General features: G+C 30.0%; 2 protein-coding genes across 2 annotated transcripts in view; one reads left to right on the top strand and one right to left on the bottom strand.

The window, feature by feature from the left end:
• Window positions 1–1402: 1402 nt before the first annotated feature.
• Window positions 1403–3643, bottom strand: LOTGIDRAFT_175573 (hypothetical protein; the record flags this gene model as incomplete). Its single annotated transcript, XM_009057645.1, has 3 exons — window positions 1403–2071; window positions 3019–3167; window positions 3376–3643. The coding sequence occupies 3 exons, from the start codon at window positions 3641–3643 to the stop codon at window positions 1403–1405; spliced, it is 1086 nt and encodes a 361-aa protein (XP_009055893.1).
• A 5406-nt stretch (window positions 3644–9049) lies between these two features.
• LOTGIDRAFT_239553 (hypothetical protein) overlaps window positions 9050–19858 on the top strand; it is a gene marked incomplete at its 5' end in the record, with an annotated part of 38911 nt that continues 28102 nt past the window's right edge. Inside the window, 3 exons of the mRNA XM_009057644.1 lie at window positions 9050–10046; window positions 14697–15255; window positions 15286–15380. Coding sequence (XP_009055892.1) covers window positions 9050–10046; window positions 14697–15255; window positions 15286–15380 — 1651 coding nt within the window. The remainder of the gene's footprint in view (window positions 10047–14696; window positions 15256–15285; window positions 15381–19858) is intronic.

The raw sequence follows: 19858 nt of genomic DNA, 5'->3' as shown, positions 1-19858 counted from the left end.
CTGTTTAACCGGAAGTGAAATTGAAAATTTGACTGTACCGTTTTGTTTACTTTCTTAAACTGTCTTTGCTCAATTTTTTTCAGATTAATCAGACAAAAAGCAAAAAAAATGAAAAAAATGCAAAATTTGGCAAAAAAAATGTCTGCGACAAATTTTCGAATTTTGAAATTTTGAAACTGCTATTCTTTCAGATTTTAACAGTAGATTCCAAAAATGCAAACCCAAAGAAAATCGACCCAAAAATACGACTTCTAGAGCCGATTATCTATTCTTGCACATATTGAACTGTGGCACTTCCGGTTTTGCAAAAAAGATCCAAAATATATTTATGCACATCGTCGCCTATATCTAAGGTTCGTGAATGTTGAAAGGTTGCTGCAACTATTGTAGTCTAAGCTCAGGAAGGTGTGTAAAAATCGAAAAAAAAAAAAAAAAAAAAGAATTGACATTTCGATAACAAACTGGGACTTTGCCGTAGCAAAGTCCCACAACTAGAGCCACACGTGGCACAGAGTGGGACTTTGCAAATGTAGGAAAATGCAAAAGTCGCTGAAAAAATCAACCTTCTACGATAATTACATCATGTGCAAGAACAGTCTAAAGTTGAGCAGGTTTGATTCTTTGGAAGATTGTTATAACGGAAGTAGACAGACCTCACAAATGAAAGTATTAGAAGATAGGCAAGATAGCCATTGATGGTAGTGGACTTTTTTTAAAAATACACCACTGAAAACAAAACACAAATGTATTGTAAAACAATATACATTTATTTGTAACAGATCAAACATAAGTACATAATTAAATAAAGCTAGCCTATTTGGCAAGGTAACATACACCCATTGGCAGGTTTGAATAAGAAACTTATGCGTAACAGGAACTATCACAAAAATGAAATATTCAACGTTAAGTCATACATTTATTTCACAATGATTTGTAGTGTCCGTAGTGTTAATAAGCTAAAAAATGAACATGGTTTTAAAAAACAAGGTCAATAATTTATTAATAGGGTTTATTTTTGGATCGTAATAAACTTTTTTAGTACCGTGTGTGGTGTGTAAATTAATCAAGAATTGTATTATGTAGAATGTTAATGAGTTAAAAAATTTAAGAACAAGGGAAATAATTTACATGAGATATTTTTTGATTTGTTTTATTTTCAATAAGGGTTTGTTTTTGAGTGATAACGAACAATTTCAGCAAGTTTTTGTGGCCTGTAGAGTGTTTATAAGGAAATGTGGGTGGACGGTCAGATTGATGGGACGGACATGGGTTAAGCCAATATTCGGTCCACCTTTCATGTTGGCTAATAAAATGTAATAAATATATATAAAAAAAATAAAAAAAAGACACTCATCTGGTGTATAATTTTAGTATTTCAAATGTGCATTTTGGGTGCATTAAATTATTCAACATGTTGTTTAGCAATTGGTTTTTCTATTTTTTCAATAACATTGTTATTGATTATTGTAAACATTAATGCTTCATCAATGTTCAGAAGGAATTCTTCGATGTCATCACTGTCCATGTTTGTAATATCTACATTACTCATTAATAAAAAGTCAGATAAAGCTTGATTAGTAAGTGTGTATTTTACAAAGGATTTGCTAAGTTTAAGTTTGGTGCTGGTAGATTTTCGTAAGTTTGATGTTTTTTGCTTCATATGACATGCAGAGCACTTTATAAATTTAGATGTTGTTGGAACAAGTTCATGGGAGCATGAGCAACATTTGAAAACAATCGTTGAATTGACTGATGATATTTCATCTTTTATAGCATGTGAAGATGAACTGTCTGGTTTATTTGTGGAGACATTTTTCAAATCAGCAATAATCTTATGTGATGATGTTTGCATGTATGTAAGGCTTTTAATGCCATTGAATTCTTTGACAGACACATCTTGGAATGAATAGGATTGATCAAGTTTAAATATCTGGCTGGGTGCCCACAAAGAGACTTCAATAGATCCTGTGGCATCAGATATATGGCACTGATGCAAGGTTAAGGGCTTTCCATCTTTTGAGGTTTTTTCTTGTGGTGGGAAGAGTTTTGACACTTTTGCATCAACAGACACCTGTAAATAAAAAAAATTAAATTTGTTACAAAAGATTTATAGTAGTTTTTAATCAAAGATAGCTCTGTTTCAATTTTGTTTGTTTTTAAAGACATAAGCTTATTGTAAGTGACAATCACAATGGAAAATGTTGATATTATTGTAAACGGATTAAACTGTGTCCTCTATTGTGCTAAGTGGGTAATGTTGACACAATTTTTGATGTCATCAAAATAGTGTGTATTTCCGAGTTTTCAATTGATTATTTTTTTGTTATATTTGTATACAAAGTTTATGAGGTAATGAGTGAATTTTGATACAGAATGGTGTGTATTTTGGCATTGATCAAGATATTGGCATGCAAGATGTGCACGCTATGTTTGATGAAAATTTGGTCTGTGTGATGGTAACTTGGTAATTTTAAGACGTTTTGGTTAAGTCAAGAGAAATTCATAAAACTCGTCCATTGAAACGGTTGATTTCAATTTTTTTCATTTTAGATGTAGATTTTAGACATAGTTTTTATTAAAATTGGATAAAGCTAGTTTAAGTGGTTTGCCAGACGATATAACATGTGAACAAACTTATTTTGGGTTGTATTGTGCTCATAAGCTAATTTTGATATTTATTTGCAAGTTAAGGGCAATAACTGAAAAATTGTCCATCAAAAAATGTTGTCAAAAAGTGTTCATCAAAACGTGCATAAAAAGAGAATGTTGACAGGCGGATAGAAGGGGATGATGGCAAAATACGTTTAGATTTTGATTTGCACTAACAAACTAATAAAAATGGTGGGACATTGAAAGTAATCATGAAGAAGAAAATGGTGATCAGAGTTTAAAATGATAAGCAGGATTCAAGACAGGATACGAACGGAATACAATAGAAAGACAGACTGTGAGACAGGGGTATCAGCATAAGGCTTACAATCTAGAAGATTTTAGAAAAGTATAAGAATTATAACTTACGATTTCTTGTATAGATGCAAGTTTAACATTTTCAATGGTCATTGTTGGTGTAATAGGTGGATTTTTATGAGCAAACTTTATTTCTTCTAAAGGTAAGATGCCTGTAGTGGCATTGCAAGTTATATCAAAGGAACTTGGATTTGAAAAGCCTGAAACAAAAATTTGGAACGAGTGAAGTGTACTTCGCAATCGGTTGTAATATTTTACTTATTTTTCAAGATCTGGGAAAAGAAATTAATTTTTTTTTAATTGTATGGCATACAATTAGTTATCTTGGACTTAAAAACGAGTTTCATTTGTTGCAGATCTCTTTAATTTTCATTACGTTTACCGTGGTAAGATATTTTTATTACTTACTTATTGATTTGGTGGCTTTTTTTAGTTTGATGGGCTTTTTCTTTTCGGATGCCTTCAACAATTGGTTTCTTACATTTTCTGCGTTGTATGTAAAAAATACAGCATTATGAAAATCATTCCTGTCAGTTTGAAGTACCATGTTGAAGTATGGCGTGTGGTTTCTTTTACTTTTTTTCGGTGGTGAAACTGAGTGTACGAAGCCTTCAAAGTCCTCGAGTTCAGCATCTGAATGTTTTTTGACTGGCGTTGCTGGATTTGACTGTGCCATTTTGAGTAAGTGGATGATATCAAAATTTCTCTGACGTTTTGTGGCGGGAAATCACACGCACTAGTTTATGGTAAAAAAAATCATACGCCTCTTATAATAATCTAAATTTAGATACTATAAGGGGGATTATTTTTTATCGCGGTGCCTGTGGGTTTTTATTGTCAATCGGGAATCACTCGATTGTCCAGACTAATTAATCGCATCCACAAAAGCGGACGGTTAAAAAATGAATGAAAGGGGAGAAATTTATATCAATTTTATATTTATTTTTTGTATATAGGTAATTAAAATAATTTGTTTCATAATATTTCTAAGTCAACCTACAATTAGAATTGTTGGGTTCGAAGGGGAGACATGGAAAAAGCTTCCAAGTGTACCAGATGTGTAGCATACTGTAAAGATTATTCGACAGTTTAATATCGAAAATGCACAATTTCTTTCATTAAATTGCTATGTTGGCTAGCGTTTGTATTTATTCATGTAAGGTGCAGAACAGTAGGACGTAAAACGCCAGTGTTAATATAGTTTATATTTGATAATAAATTATAAATGGTAATAAATCTTAAAGAAATGTGAAAGTGTTTTGTGCAATAAATAATTGTATTGTACAAGAAACGCCAGATATCTTGATACCAGACGTATATAATATTTTATCTAGTCCTAGGCTATTGAGCACAGTTTTTGTATTTAGCTCAAAAAGAACTCCGCAACATATGGGAAGAAAAGAAGTCGAACGCACGTATTCAGACGAACGGACTTAATATATACAATACGCACGCGCGATTGGGTAAAAAGTTCTGGTTGTTCGGGATTGAGCACATGGAGCACTGATTTATGGAGTAGCGAGAAATAAAAGTGTGGTTTAAGTTTGTTGATTTGCATATTTTGACGTTTTGGGGGATTTTTGGATTGTGATTTAGTGGAGCTGTAATAGGTAAGTGTGTAAATAATATGAATTAGGACAAATGTTACGTCAAGTTATTGCGTATGTGAGAATAATATATTTTTCGGAGAAATGATAAAAAGGGAAATAACTGGTATTGGAAAATTGAAGAAGTCGAATTTTAATGGACGTACTCCAGTAATTTATTATTTTGCTATCTCTTTTTATGTTAAATCTCGAAACTCAACCTTCTATAACATTTTCAAGATATCTCGTTGTAAACTTTTCAATATGTCGCATGAAAGGTTGATTAATACAAATTCAATAGCCTACATCATGGGGTTAAATAAGTCTAGAAAAACACGTTGTATGGATACCCAGTGGTATAATTAACTTCTCTTAGTATTTATCTTTAATATCAATTCATTATAACTAGTGACAATTCCTTCAAAGAACCACAATTTAAAAAAAAATAGTGACTGACAAAATAAGTTAAGTAGCGTGATTTATTGCTAGTACAAGTCACTGAAACAACATAAGAATATGGTCCACTTTGTGTTATATAGAAATTTTCTGCTGATACGAAATCTGCCAGTTGATCATGCGACTTCATTCGTTGGACCATATTGTAGCAGACGACACTTGGAATTACGATTACTGCTTGGGATTATAAGGAAATTCGGCCCATAATAAATGGTGACCGCCATTTTGTATTTTTCAAAGTATACATTAATACGTTTTACCTTGCTTGAAACTACTGGATTCATTCTACTAGCTGATATTGTACAGAAAACCCATGTTTATCAAAACAAACTAATGCGGAGGTCGCGCAAGGTCGCTCATGCAAATTATTAATCCTTTTCGGTAATCCACGAATAATAGGTTTCCACGAAATTAGGTTACTTGACTGTAGTCATAATGGTTCTAAACTTCTTAAACTAAAATGGCTATAACCCATATCATTACCATGAAAATTTTGAGCTAGCCAACTGAAAGTTAAAGTAGACTATTATATGTTAGTAACACACAAAACTAGTATAGTAATTTTAGAATTATTCTTTTGCATGAAAACCTGTCATCTTTCAAAATCTGAAATAAAGTGTAATTTCTGACATTAAATTGCAGATCTAGATCAAAAATTGTTCTAAAATAGGCATGTAAAACTCCAAAAGGGACGGACAAGGAAGATTTCTAAAAATAACACGGACTACATTCGTTTAAAATTGATTACTGAAGTGGGTCTAGATGGAAGCACCCATAGAATTTTCATTACACCTTTTTTTTTTCATGAAAGAAAGTATCATAATTAAGTTTGGTAGAATTTGATTAGTTTGGAACTGATTTTTACCAAACCGTCATTGAATTTTTTTTATTGAAGGTCATGTTACTAAGTCTGTTTGATTTTGTTTGTATTCTGGAATTTTTCGTTTTTAAAAATGTGAACTCAATTGGAAATTCATACCCATTAAAGCTTTGTGTCATTTAGTGGTAAAAATTGTTTTCTGTAAAAGGCATAATTGTTTCATTGGTATAAATTTCCAATTTGGTGAAGTAAATTTTAGATTTTAATTGAGTTATGAATAAGATTAAGACGACAGTTTTTATCTGATTTTGTTGAAACATAAACTGCAATGTGTGGATTATTGGTCCTGAACAAGTTTGACTCATACAACGCTTCTATAAGGTTTTTTTAAATATTGTTTTTGACATAGCAAAATGAGGTTTTTAACATGGAAGAGATATTATCTGTTTTAGATAAAAGTTTGTATATTTGGCAAGCCATGTCTTTATTATTATCATTATTTTATTGCAGGTTTGAATCAACATAAGATTGAAGATTACAGATATTTAAGAGAGTGGGCACCTCTTATCTGAGCTAAAGCCTATAAAAAACAAATAATTATCAAATATTTAAGAGCTGGCACCTCTTATCTGAACTAAAGCCTAAAAAGTTATTATCAAATATTTAAGAGCTGGCACCTCTTATCTGAACTAAAGCCTAAAAAGTAATTATCAAATATTTAAGAGCTGGCACCTCTTATCTGAACTAAAGCCTAAAAAGTAATTATCAAATATTTAAGAGCTGGCACCTCTTATCTGAACTAAAGTCTAAAAAGTAATTATCAAATTTTTAAGAGCTGGCACCTCTTATCTGAACTAAAGCCTAAAAAGTTATTATCAAATATTTAAGAGCTGGCACCTCTTATCTGAACTAAAGCCTAAAAAGTAATTATCAAATATTTAAGAGCTGGCACCTCTTATCTGAACTAAAGCCTAAAAAGTAATTATCAAATATTTAAGAGCTGGCACCTCTTATCTGAACTAAAGCCTAAAAAGTAATTATCAAATATTTAAGAGCTGGCACCTCTTATCTGAACTAAAGCCTAAAAAGTTATTATCAAATATTTAAGAGCTGGCACCTCTTATCTGAATTAAAGTCTAAAAAGTAATTATCAAATATTTAAGAGCTGGCACCTCTTATCTGAACTAAAGCCTAAAAAGTTATTATCAAATATTTAAGAGCTGGCACCTCTTATCTGAACTAAAGTCTAAAAAGTAATTATCAAATTTTTAAGAGCTGGCACCTCTTATCTGAACTAAAGCCTAAAAAGTTATTATCAAATATTTAAGAGCTGGCACCTCTTATCTGAATTAAAGTCTAAAAAGTAATTATCAAATATTTAAGAGCTGGCACCTCTTATCTGAACTAAAGCCTAAAAAGTTATTATCAAATATTTAAGAGCTGGCACCTCTTATCTGAACTAAAGTCTAAAAAGTAATTATCAAATTTTTAAGAGCTGGCACCTCTTATCTGAACTAAAGCCTAAAAAGTTATTATCAAATATTTAAGAGCTGGCACCTCTTATCTGAATTAAAGTCTAAAAAGTAATTATCAAATATTTAAGAGCTGGCACCTCTTATCTGAACTAAAGCCTATCAAATATTTCAGTTATTACCAAATATAAATCAAATATTAACAACGCAGCAAAGATTGTTTTAATATATATAAATCAGGTGTAAACACCGTGGAAAATATAATTTAGCAAATTTAATTTAAATACATTCTTTTATTATTAAGTGCTGAAAAGCTTTTGATCAAGTTTTTCAGTACTCTAGTTGCTATTCTATATTTCAATTTATATTATCCAGAGAAATTTAGTTGATAATAGTAAATCGATATGGGACGTCAAAAGAAATCCAAAGTAGCTTTTTTAGCTAATATAAACCAAAAAAAAGAAAAAAAAGTAAGTAAGGTTAGTGATGATAAATGTATGAAAGATTTAATTGATGATGACAATGCTTTAAATTTAGACTCGCATGAAAGTACATTCAACGTTAAAGTTAAAAATGTGAATAGAACAAAATTTGTAAAAAAGAAGGTAAATAGTGATAATAGTAATAACAAAAAGCAGAATAGTAAACCAAAGATATCCACAAATAGGAAGAGATTATTTGATAAGTGCATAATTGGCAATTTTCATCAAGGTAATATAGAACGTTTTGGATTCTTTGCAGGAAAACAGTGTGTTTGTAACAGCCTTCTTTGCACTATTTACTGTAAAATTATGAATGTAAGATTATGGAATAGTTCTACCTTGGACAAAATCCTAGATTTAGGAAATCAGTATTATCAGTTTCTTCAGTCTTTACCTAACATTCAACATGAATATATTATGGTAAGTGAATTAATCAGAACAGTTGAAGTAGAAGGTAAATTCTTTCATTTGGAAATCAGTAATGATTCAGAAGTTGGAATTATAGATGCTGCCAATTATGTTGGTGTAGGTCTTTTCGAAAGTCTTGAAATATGTTTGAGCACATTTGAATCCTGTTTTGTGACGTTTAATAGAAGTACCTTTGCTATTATGAAACATGATGATAGTTATTTCGTGTTTGACTCGCATTCAAGAAACAATTTGGGATTATTATCAGAGGATGGCAGTAGTATTCTATTAGAATATAATGATATTAATGATTTATATGTACATTGTTTAAATTTAAGTGTATCAATGAATTTGAGTCGGTTAGAGCAGTATGAAGTAACTGGTATTAATGTTATTATGATGGGTAATGAAAGTAATGATCCAATTAATGAAGTAAATAGTTCTGTTGATAATAATGAAATGATGCAAGTTGATTATACAATAGGATCTAGCAGTCAATTGATTGATAATGAAGAGGTAGTTATAACTAATGTAGAGACAAATGATTTTATATTTATTCCAATTAGATCAGAGAAAAGAAGAGAGTTATGTGAACTGATTAGTTTACCTGCTGATTATTTACATAATGTTGATGTGGCTGAGATTTGTAATCTGACAAAACCTACTAAAATAACTCCAATCAAAGGAGATGGTAATTGTTTGTTTAGAAGTTTATCATTTGTTCTTTCTTTGTGTGAAAATAATCATAGAAAAGTAAGACTTGCTATCGTTAAACATATAAAATCAAATGCAGATTTTTTCACACCTTTATTAAGAGAACAGTATCAATCTATTGATGACTATATTAAACGTTCTAGAATGAGACTACTAGGAACATGGGGTACAGAATTTGAGATATTGGCAGCATGTGATTTGTTACAAACAGATATATATATATTTACTAATAATAAATGGGTGAAATATCCTGTATTACAGATTAACAATAGTTATACACCAGAAGCTATTTATCTTCACCATAGAGATGAGAATCATTATGAAGTGGTTGATAATGTTGAGAGAAGTGAACCTACTATAGTTATTGATGATAATGTAGATACACAATTATCAGGTAAAAGAAAACATTTGAAAAAGAAACGAGGTAATAGATGGAGATCTATTAAAAAGCGAACTAATTATTTTCAAAACTATAATTTAGTAAAGAAGGAACTAAATTCTGGACAAAAAGTCGGATTAAATTTTAAACTTGCATTTAGAACCAAAAAAGAAATTAATAGTTTGAATAAAAGGAGGAGAAAACGATATCAGATTAGTTATATTAAAGCTCATTTAAAAAGAAAATATACAAATCAATTAAGGTCTATACTACATACTCAATATGAAACAATACTAAAACCAAAACTTGAAGATAAATATCAGAATGTATTGAAACCAAAACTTGAAGACAAATATCAAAATGTGTTAAAACCAAAGCTGAAGGTCAAATATCAAAAAATCTTGAAACCAAAGCTAAAAAACAAATATCAAAAAGTCTTAAAACCAAAGCTCAAGGTTAAATATGAAAAAGTCTTAAAATGGGAATTAAAATGTAAATATATAGATGAAATAAAGTTAAAACTGAAGCAAAGGTATATGAATGAATTGAGGATTAAGATTTTGACTAAATATAGAAATATGTATAGAACTAATTTACAGTATAGAAATAAACAAAAACAGAAATCTAGTAATAAATATCACCACAATACTAATTATAGAGTCAAAGTAAACAAACTGAGAAATAAAAGACGAATAGCTAAAAGAAAAGAAATGAGTAGTATTGATAGAGTTATTAATAAATTTAAGATAGACAGTTCTGATGGTCCTATTTATGTGTGTTCTGTTTGTAATAGATTATTGTTTAAAAATCAAGTTAAAGAGTGTCAAGAAGAACTTTATGAAAAGAAAAGTAAACTAGTAGAAAGATTAGCAAAGAAATGTATAACTAAAACTTACTATCATATTTGTAATGATGATTGTAATAGTGGAGAATGTTGTTTGTCTGATAATTATAAAACTCTTTGGATATGTTTAACATGTAATAAAAAGATTCTGCAAGGAAAAATGCCAGCTGAGGCTGTAGTTAATGACATGGATCCTGGTCCATTACCTAATGAATTGAAATGCTTAAATCAATTAGAGAAACACCTGGTATGTAAAAATATTCTATTCTTGAAACTAGTTAAAGTCTGTCCACAAAATGATAAAAAATTATTAGGTGAAATAGTTTCTGTGCCGTCAAATTTGACTGAAATGAGCAATGTATTACCAAGATGTAAAAATGATGATGAAATGATAAGAATTAAACTGAAAAAGAAAATTTCGAATAAAGGATATTATGAATTTCAAACAGTTACAAAAAATCACATAAAAAATGCACTAAATTACTTGAAAGATAACAATGTTTATTATCATGATGTTACACTAAATGAGAATTGGGTTGAAGAACAAGATAAACAAGATGAAACAATAGAAGATGATATATCTGTAAATGTAGAATCTTATGATAAGTCTAATAGTGATAGTGACGATGATTTACCATTAATAGATGATAATATAGGTAGATATACCTGTGAATCATTAGGTGGAACATGTTTACAATCTGTTGATGCCACTGCTGAAGTATTGAATAGTTCTGATAAGATATTTTCTGTTTCTCCAAGTGAAAATAATCAACCTGTTAGACTTTTAATGGATAAGTCAAATGAAGCGTGTTCCTTTCCTTATTTGTTTCCTAAAGGTAAAAATACTTTTTTTGAAAATAGAGATGTTAGAATAACACTAGGTAAATATTTAAAAACTAGATTAATGTCTGTAGACAATCGTTTTGCATCATGCTCAGATTATTTATTTTATGGTCAATATATTTATGAATTACAACAGATAATATCAGGTACATCTATTGCTTTAAGACAAGGTAGAATGGGAGGTAATATGATAACAGCTGATATGTTAACTCATGATGAACCACTACAAAATATTCTCAAATCTGATACTGGTTATACTTTTATGAAAAACTGTCGTGGAAGTCCAGCTTACTGGCAAGCTACTCAGAAAGATCTTTTTGCTATGTTAAGACAACTAGGTACACCTACTTTTTTTGTGTCATATAGTTGTAGTGAACTAAGATTTGAATCCTTTTTAAAAACAATATTGTTACAGCAAGGTTCTAATGTAAAAGTAAGTGATTTAAATTGGCTACAGAAAGGTGAGTTATTGAGATCAAATCCGGTATCAGTTGCCAGACTTTTTGATCAAAGATTTAAGCTGTTTTTAAGAAATGTATTGTTATCAGATGCAGAGCCAATAGGAAAAATTTCTGACTATTTCTATCGAATTGAATTCCAGCAAAGAGGTTCACCACATGTTCATATGATAATATATATAGATCAAGCTCCTAAACTAGATGTAGATAGTGATGAACAGGTTGTAGAATTTATTGATAAATATATTTCATGTGAATTGCCAGATGAGAAAACAGACCCTGAATTAAATGAAATAGTATCCAATGTTCAGAAACACAGTTCTAAACATTCTAAATCTTGTAGGAAGAATAAAAAAGTTTGTAGATTTAATTTTCCTAAACCTCCTTCTGATAAAACATTTATTTGTCGACCATTAGAAACTGAGAGTTCTACTGAGCAAGATGAAAATACTGAAAGTAATGAGATAAATATTGACAATAAAAATACTTTAACTACAGATCAAGCTCGATCTATTCCAGAATCTATTTGGAAGGAATTGTCGTCTGAAGACAAAAACTATCAGTCATTGTCTAGTTTATATGATCAATTGTCTATTAGTCAAGAAATGTTTGAACTAGCCTGTGAGAAACTAACTAAAAAGACATATATAGTATTAAAAAGAGGTGTAAATGCAAGCTGGATCAATCAATATAATCCATATATGTTGAGAGCCTGGAATGCAAACTTAGACATACAATATGTAACTAATGCTTATGCATGTATTATTTATATTGTTTCATATATTACTAAAGCTGAAAGAGAAATGGGTTTGTTATTACGTGAAACATTTAAAGAAGCTAAACAAAATAATTTGGATGCTAAAGCTTGTATGCGCAAAATTTCAACTACTTACTTACATTCTAGAGAAGTTTCTGGTCCAGAAAGTGCTGTAAGAGTTTTAGGTTTACCTTTAAAACAATGTTCTAGAAAAGTTCAGTTTATACCTACTGGTAAGAATAATATTAGAGTAACTCTCCCACTGAAAGTTTTACAAAGTAGAGCAAAAGATGGTACATTGTCAGATTATAATTTGTTTATGACTTCAACAATTGATCGTTATTTAGCTAGACCTAAAGGTGAACCATTTGATAATATGTGTATTGCAATGTTTTGTTCAGAATACAGAGTAATGTCTAAATCGGAAAATCCTAATATCAGTTCAGAGAAAAATCCTGCTTTTGAATTACAAAATGATTTAGGTTTTATTATAAAACGTACAAGATCTCCACCTGCTATTGTTCGTTATGCCAGATTTTCTGTGACAAAAGATCCTGAAAATTATTACCTCAGTAGTCTTCAATTGTTTTTAACATATCGTGTTGACACACAGTTAAAACCGCCTCAATTCGAAACACATGAAGAGTTTTATAAATCAGGACATGTAAAAATCTCTGAACAAATTGTGTCTGTAAAAGAAATTGTTGAACAGAATCGTAGATTATTTGAAACTGATATAGATATTGATTCGATTGCAGAAGTTATAGAAAAATGTGGTGATTTTCAAGATGCCTGGGCTAGTATAGCACCTGAAACTGAAATAGAAAGAATAGAAACTGAAAGATTTCGAAATGAGAATGATACTGAACAAGAAGATAATTCAGAGCCACAAATCCCAGACATTATTTCTGATAAAGGTAACAGTGATAGAATTAGATCTGAAAATAATATTAGTGGAATCTCTAAAGGTGATGCTATTCCATTATTAAGGTCATTAAATGACATTCAATCCAGAGTATTTTATAAAGTTCGACAATATTGTTTGGATAAAATACATGGTAATAATCCTGATCCGTTAAGATTGTTTATCACCGGATCGGCCGGGACGGGAAAAAGTCACGTCATAAAATGCATAAATTATGAGGCTTCTAGAATTTTAGCAAAAACTGCAGAGAACTTAGATGATTGTTCTGTCTTATTAACAGGGCCGACAGGTGTTTCAGCTTTTGCAATTGGTGCAAGTACTATACATTCTAGTTTGTCAATAAGAACTAAGTTTACATTACCATATCAACCATTAGGACAAGAAACTGTCAATACATTGAGGTGTAAATATCGTAATTTACAGATTCTGATTATAGATGAAATTTCTATGGTAGACCACAAGTTACTGTGTTATATTCATGGTAGATTATGTCAAATTAAAGGTACTAGTAGTAATGAGTTATTTGGTAATATCTGTGTAATTTGTTTTGGTGACATGTGGCAATTAAAACCAGTTAAAGCTTGTAGTTTATGTCATGATAGTGTAATAGATATTTGGAATGGAAATTTTAAACTAATTGAGTTGACAGAAATCATGAGACAGAAAGATGATTTAGCTTTTGCTCAACTTTTAAATAGAATTAGAAAAAGAAAGAAAAGTGAAGAAATGTTGGTTTCAGATATTGAAATGTTACAAAGTAGAGTGACTAATGTAGAAGATGATTCTTTACACATTTTCTCCACTAATCAACAAGTAGATAATTACAATACAAGAATGATCACTGAAAAATGTCCCAATTCTATTTCTATTCAGGCTTTAGACTATAGTAAAGATGCTAGATCAGGAAGAATGATATTAAAGGATTCTTGTGTTAAAGCAACTGATACACCACTTGTAGATAATTTAACAGTTGGTATTGGATCAAATGTAATGTTAGTTGTTAATTTAGATGTTTCAGCTGGTTTGATTAATGGAAGTTTTGGTAGTGTGACATTTATTGAAAATGATCAAAATGATAAACCTAAAAAGATATATGTTAAATTTAACAATGCTAAAGTTGGTATGAGTAAGCAGACATATCGTCTTCCACCTAATGTTGAACCAGGTAGTATTCCTATAGAAAGACATGAAAGTACACATATTAATTATAAAGGTGACGTTCGTCGTCAATTTCCACTACGATTAGCTTATGCAGTAACTATACATAAAGTACAAGGTTTGAGTTTAGATAGAGGTGTTGTATCATTAGATAGAATTTTTCAAACAGGCCAAGCATATGTTGCATTAAGTCGAGTTAAAACATTAGAAGGATTGACTATACAAGATTTTAATGAGAAAGCTATATTTTGTGATGAAAAGATTGAATCTGCTTTAAATGAAATGCCACGATTTTTACAACCTGAAGAACAACCTAAACCTAATAGTTATAATATCATTTTATTTAATGTTCAAGGACTTACTACACATTTAGAAGATTTAAAAAATGACAAAAGATTTATAAATTCTGATATGATATGTTTGACAGAAACCTGGTTAAAAAATGTAAGGAACCCTGCTAAAGTACGATTGGATAATTTTATATTTTATAATCAAGCTCGTCAAGATAGCTACGATGAGAGTGCTAATTTTAAAAATCTTAAAGAAAAAGATCATGGTGGTGTAGGAATATATTATCGTAAGAATAAAGCTTGTAATGTAATAAGATTAGGCCAGTTAAATATAGAACATGTTGCTTGTAATATTCTAGATAAAAATATTTCAGTTATTGTTATTTATAGACCACCAAGATATAGATTAGAATTGTTCATGCCTCAATTGAAACGATTGTTGACTGAGTTACAAGAGTCTGGTTATCATTATATTGTTATGGGAGATTTCAATCAAAATCTATTAGTAGAACATAGTTCTATTAAGGATTGTTTTGAAGAATTCAGGTTTAAACAGTGTGTGACAGAGAGTACTACAGAGGGAAATTCAATATTAGATCATGTATATTTGACTTCAAGTATTAATTTAAAACGTGTTAAAATTACTATTGTACCTACATATTACAGTTATCATGAAGCTGTGAACATTCAGTTATTGTAATTTACAATATTTTTTATTTATTTCAGAAATAGTTCAGATATGATTATTTTTTATGGAAAGAAGATGGGTAGGGAAGACCATTTACCTCTGTTGGGTGGGGGTTGGTATAGATGGGGTTTTGGTGGGTAGAAATGAAAATAGTTTTTGAAGAAAAACACCAGAACACATATCTGAGTAATGGTACAACTTATAATAATATGAGAAAGTAAATGACCAAGTTCACATGTACTGCCAGAAGATTTCAACTGTAATATCAGTAATAATAAGGTACTATTCTATTGTGTTATATTTTTTGCAAAATCCATTTAACATTATCAAATGAAGGAGTCTGAAGAAGAATCATCTGAACTGGTTAAGTTAGGGTTTGCAATTATTTGAAAAGAAAAAAGTAAAAATATGAATAGTTTGTGTTGTATTTTTAAACAAGTATTTTTTTTTTCAGTCTGAGAATTGAAATGGTCAACATTCAAGAAAAAATATTACATATTGAGAAAAACTGAAAACATTTATCAAATCAACTTGAGTTAAGTTATTTATTCATTGGTCCCAAAACAGAGGTAAATGGTCTAACTTACTGTAGTTACATTAAGATTAAGTTGATTCAGTTATTTTATACAGAATGTAGTTTACAAAACCCATATAAATAGTTTTCATTCAAAGTGTTTGTATAATTATACTAAAGGAATAGTTCACAGGTACTTAAAATGTGTAAGAAAGATTAATATTTCATTTCATATCACATAGAAACAGTTACATCAGTTAAGACATATCCTAATGCAAATGTGGATCATTAGTTTTGTGGTGTTTTTTTCTATTGTTGAATATTTTAGAGGAAAAATATATTTATAAAAACTGATAAGGGTAGCGACTTGTATAAAAACATACAGATAATTATGTCGTTTAACTCATATTTGACAAATTTTTGGTTGTTTAAAAGATAATTTTTTGCTGAAGAAACACTTAACAACTTACAATGGACAAATAACATTTACACAATATTGTTTGAGATAAATTACCTGGAACTATTCCTTTATGTTAATCGATTTCAATTATTTTGATACTTCACCAAAAAATATACAGACATTTTGATCATAGGGACCATATGATAGGTTTTCAACAGAAATGCTAAGTTAAATATGGTTTTTTTTATTTTGTTTTGAACTCTGAATTGTGAAATTAAGTATTTAGAAATATAATGTTATTTTTATAAATTATGTTAAAATTCTCATTTAAATACCATATTTGACTTACAATTTCTTTTGAGGGTAATAATGGTGAATATAAGTTAAACTGTCTTTAGCTGCGTGTATTTTTGTGTTTTGATTTGGAATAATGTATGTAAAAATATAACTTAAAATAATTTTGTAATTAAATATTGTTGTTCAAAACTACTATATGTAATGATGTAGAGTATTTGCACTTGAAAAATACTAATCTATAATAGATTCAAAAAACAACTCTGTCTATCATCAATATATGTTTTTATGAGTTTTTATCCTACCTTTCTGCTGTTTATTGAGTTAATGAACTAGTGACATCTTGTAGTGTGAAATACATCAAATTGGTGCCTTGGTTTATTGTCTCATACATGTCATGGTATTACTTACATACAAAAACACCTGTTATATAATTGTTGTTTTCATAACCTATCATGGTTGTTTTTGTAAAATAATGTACTCATAAAAATCCCTCATGTCAACAACAATTAATTATGCGAACATTTCTGGGTAGACTATTAAACTATATTTTTCAGAACACACAATATTGTGTATTTTAATTGTCTACCATCTACTTTGTTGTAGTCATGACCATATTCAAAAATTTAAGATAATACATTTTGATTTATGTACAAATATATTCAATATACATTGTAAGTAGATTATTTTTAGGATGTAGTTGTAAAAGCAGAAATACAGCTTATTTTTATACAACATTAAGTAAGAAAGAACCAACCAACTAACTGAGTCTGTAGTCTGGGAGTTTCCATTGAATTTTTTTGTTAGGATGCTTTCAACCTCTATCAAGGGAGGTAACAACTATTAAGCATATTCAATCGACAAGCCTCAAACTGTCTTTACATACAAAACATATGGCAACCCCCACATGTTTTGTCGGTTTATATTTGATATTTAATCGTTTATGTATCAATTTTGTTTATCAATTTTTTGATTAAACGAATTAATTTAAGTTATGATTAATTTATATGTGTATTTCCAAAAGTGATGAGTATCAGATTCAATAGCCACTGTAGACAAGGTCAGTCACAAAGATTAGGCAACCTATCTAGTCCATCTTTCTTTGAGCCGTGCATGATAAACGTTAAAAATATATATGATATTCCTTAGTTCTTTTTTTCTGTCATCATTTTATTTATTGTCTTATTGAATAACAGATTAGCAAACCATCTAGACTTATTGGATGTACATTATTTAAAGAGTTACATGTTTGCTAACCTGACATTACATGGTTCTTGAAGATCGAGGAAATTTCTTTAGATTTATAATAATCGGCAATAAACCAAGGCGTTAACTGTCGAAGTGTCAAGGTCTTAATATCCTATTTCACACTGCAAAAAGTTGCTTGTCTTCATTGACCTCAATAATAGCACAAAAAAGGCTGTTTACTCTTCATCATTTGATCAATATATTAATTAATGTAGGAAAATTAAATTGTCTCAATTTGTAAAATTTTTGAATAAATTATATTGAAATAAACCAATCACACCTTTTCTAATAAATTATACAAAACCCACACCAATTACGCAATTTTTATGCATGATGAAAATTCTTTCTTTTTTTTTTTGGAAAATGGGATATAATATATTCACAATATGGCCTGTATTTTCGCTTACAGACAAGCATAATGTAAGAGTATAAAAGAGTAAACACGGTTTTGCTAAAGTTACATTTTCTGTCTTTGTGAAATCGGAAGTAGACATCAGACATGAAAGTATCAGCGAATAGCGAAAGTCAATGACCATTGACCTCGTAAAAGGGAAGATCAACAAAGATCAAGGTCACGAGATATCACTCATCAAACTTGCACACGGCTACAAAAACGGAAGCTTACGTCGCACATCAAACATGAAAGTATAAATAGATAACCAAGGTCAATGACCTTTAAGACAACAAATGTTAAGGCCATCAAATGTCAATGTTAATAATTGAAAATATGGAAATTCTAAAACCCGTTCCCTTTTTTTGAACTATAAAGCTGAAACAACTGAGCTTTTAACACAAACTGGCCAAACGGATGAGATAATTGGACAGCTATATAACAAAAGTGGAGTCGGACTTAAAACGTCAAAGTATCAACTGATAGTCAGAAGCAATGACCTTTGATCTTATGAAGGTAAATAAAAGTCAAGGTCAAAAATTGAAAATATTGAATTTGTAAAACCTGTTGCTCTTTTTGAATTATGAATCTGAAACAATCGAACGTCTTTTAATTCTTTGGAAGATTGTTATAACAGAAGTGGACATATAGATATACGGCTATAAAACCGGAAGTTGAGATAGGACAGCAAATATAAAAGTATAAATAGATAGCCAATGTGAATGACCTTTGATCCTACAAAATTCAGGGTCAAAAAAGGTCAAGGTCAAAACCTGTTCCTTTTTTTGAACTATAAACCTGAAACAATCGAACTTCTAAGACAACGTGGCTCAACGGATGAAGTAATTGTATGCAAAGTTCCATTTTGAACAAATGTATACGTTGCGAGTTATGTCCCTTGCCAAAATTGTCAATAATGAGTAATTTAACCCGGATGTGCTACGCCCACCTCAATTTCTTGATTAATTGATATTCTGAATGTTATGTTGTGTTCCAAATTTAAAGCTTCTACATCATACAGGTCAAAAGATATAGGTCAACAAGAGTCAATAAAGGTCAAAATAGCACAAACTATTAGCACAAACTGGCCAAAATTATGAGGTAATTGTGTGCAAAGTTCCTTTTTGAACAAATGTATCCTATGCGAGTTATGCCCCTTTCCCAAATGTAAATAATTGGTAATTCAACCACGCCCACCTCAACTTTTTTGTCATAGGTTAATTTATATTCAAATTGTCTTGTTGTGTTCCAAGTTTCAATGTTCTACATAAAATAAGGTCATAACATATATACACACCAAGCTCAAAGAAACAGAAATATTGTAAAAAAAACTCAAATTTGAAAAATTCACGAATTTCAATTTTGCTTTAAAAAACGATTGTTATATATCACTTGAAAGAGCATGAAAAGCACATTAAGAATCCGAAAAAATTAACCCTCTAGGTTAATTAGGTCACGTGCTACAGCAGTCCAAAGTTGCGAATTTGGCTGTTTTCGGACAGCTATAAAATCAGAAGTACATGTCGGAGGTCAAATGTCAAAGTATTAACTGATAGCTAAGGTCAATGACCTTTGACCTTATGAAGGTCAAGGTCATCAAAGTTCCAGATCATTGAGATATGACCCTTCAAACTTTGAAAAAATTCAACCGGATGTTGCAAAAAAGCAAAATTGAGAATCGAAAAACGGCTTCCTAATGTCATGTTTTTTTTTATCTTCTTTCATTTGACACTAAAATCATTTAAATCGGATGAGCCATTATGT

This window comes from Lottia gigantea (genome assembly GCF_000327385.1).
Source record: "Lottia gigantea unplaced genomic scaffold LOTGIsca_309, whole genome shotgun sequence".
NCBI lineage: Eukaryota > Metazoa > Mollusca > Gastropoda > Lottiidae > Lottia > Lottia gigantea.
The sequence above is the reverse complement of the archived record's forward strand: the minus strand, read 5'-3'. Positions and strand labels throughout refer to the sequence as shown.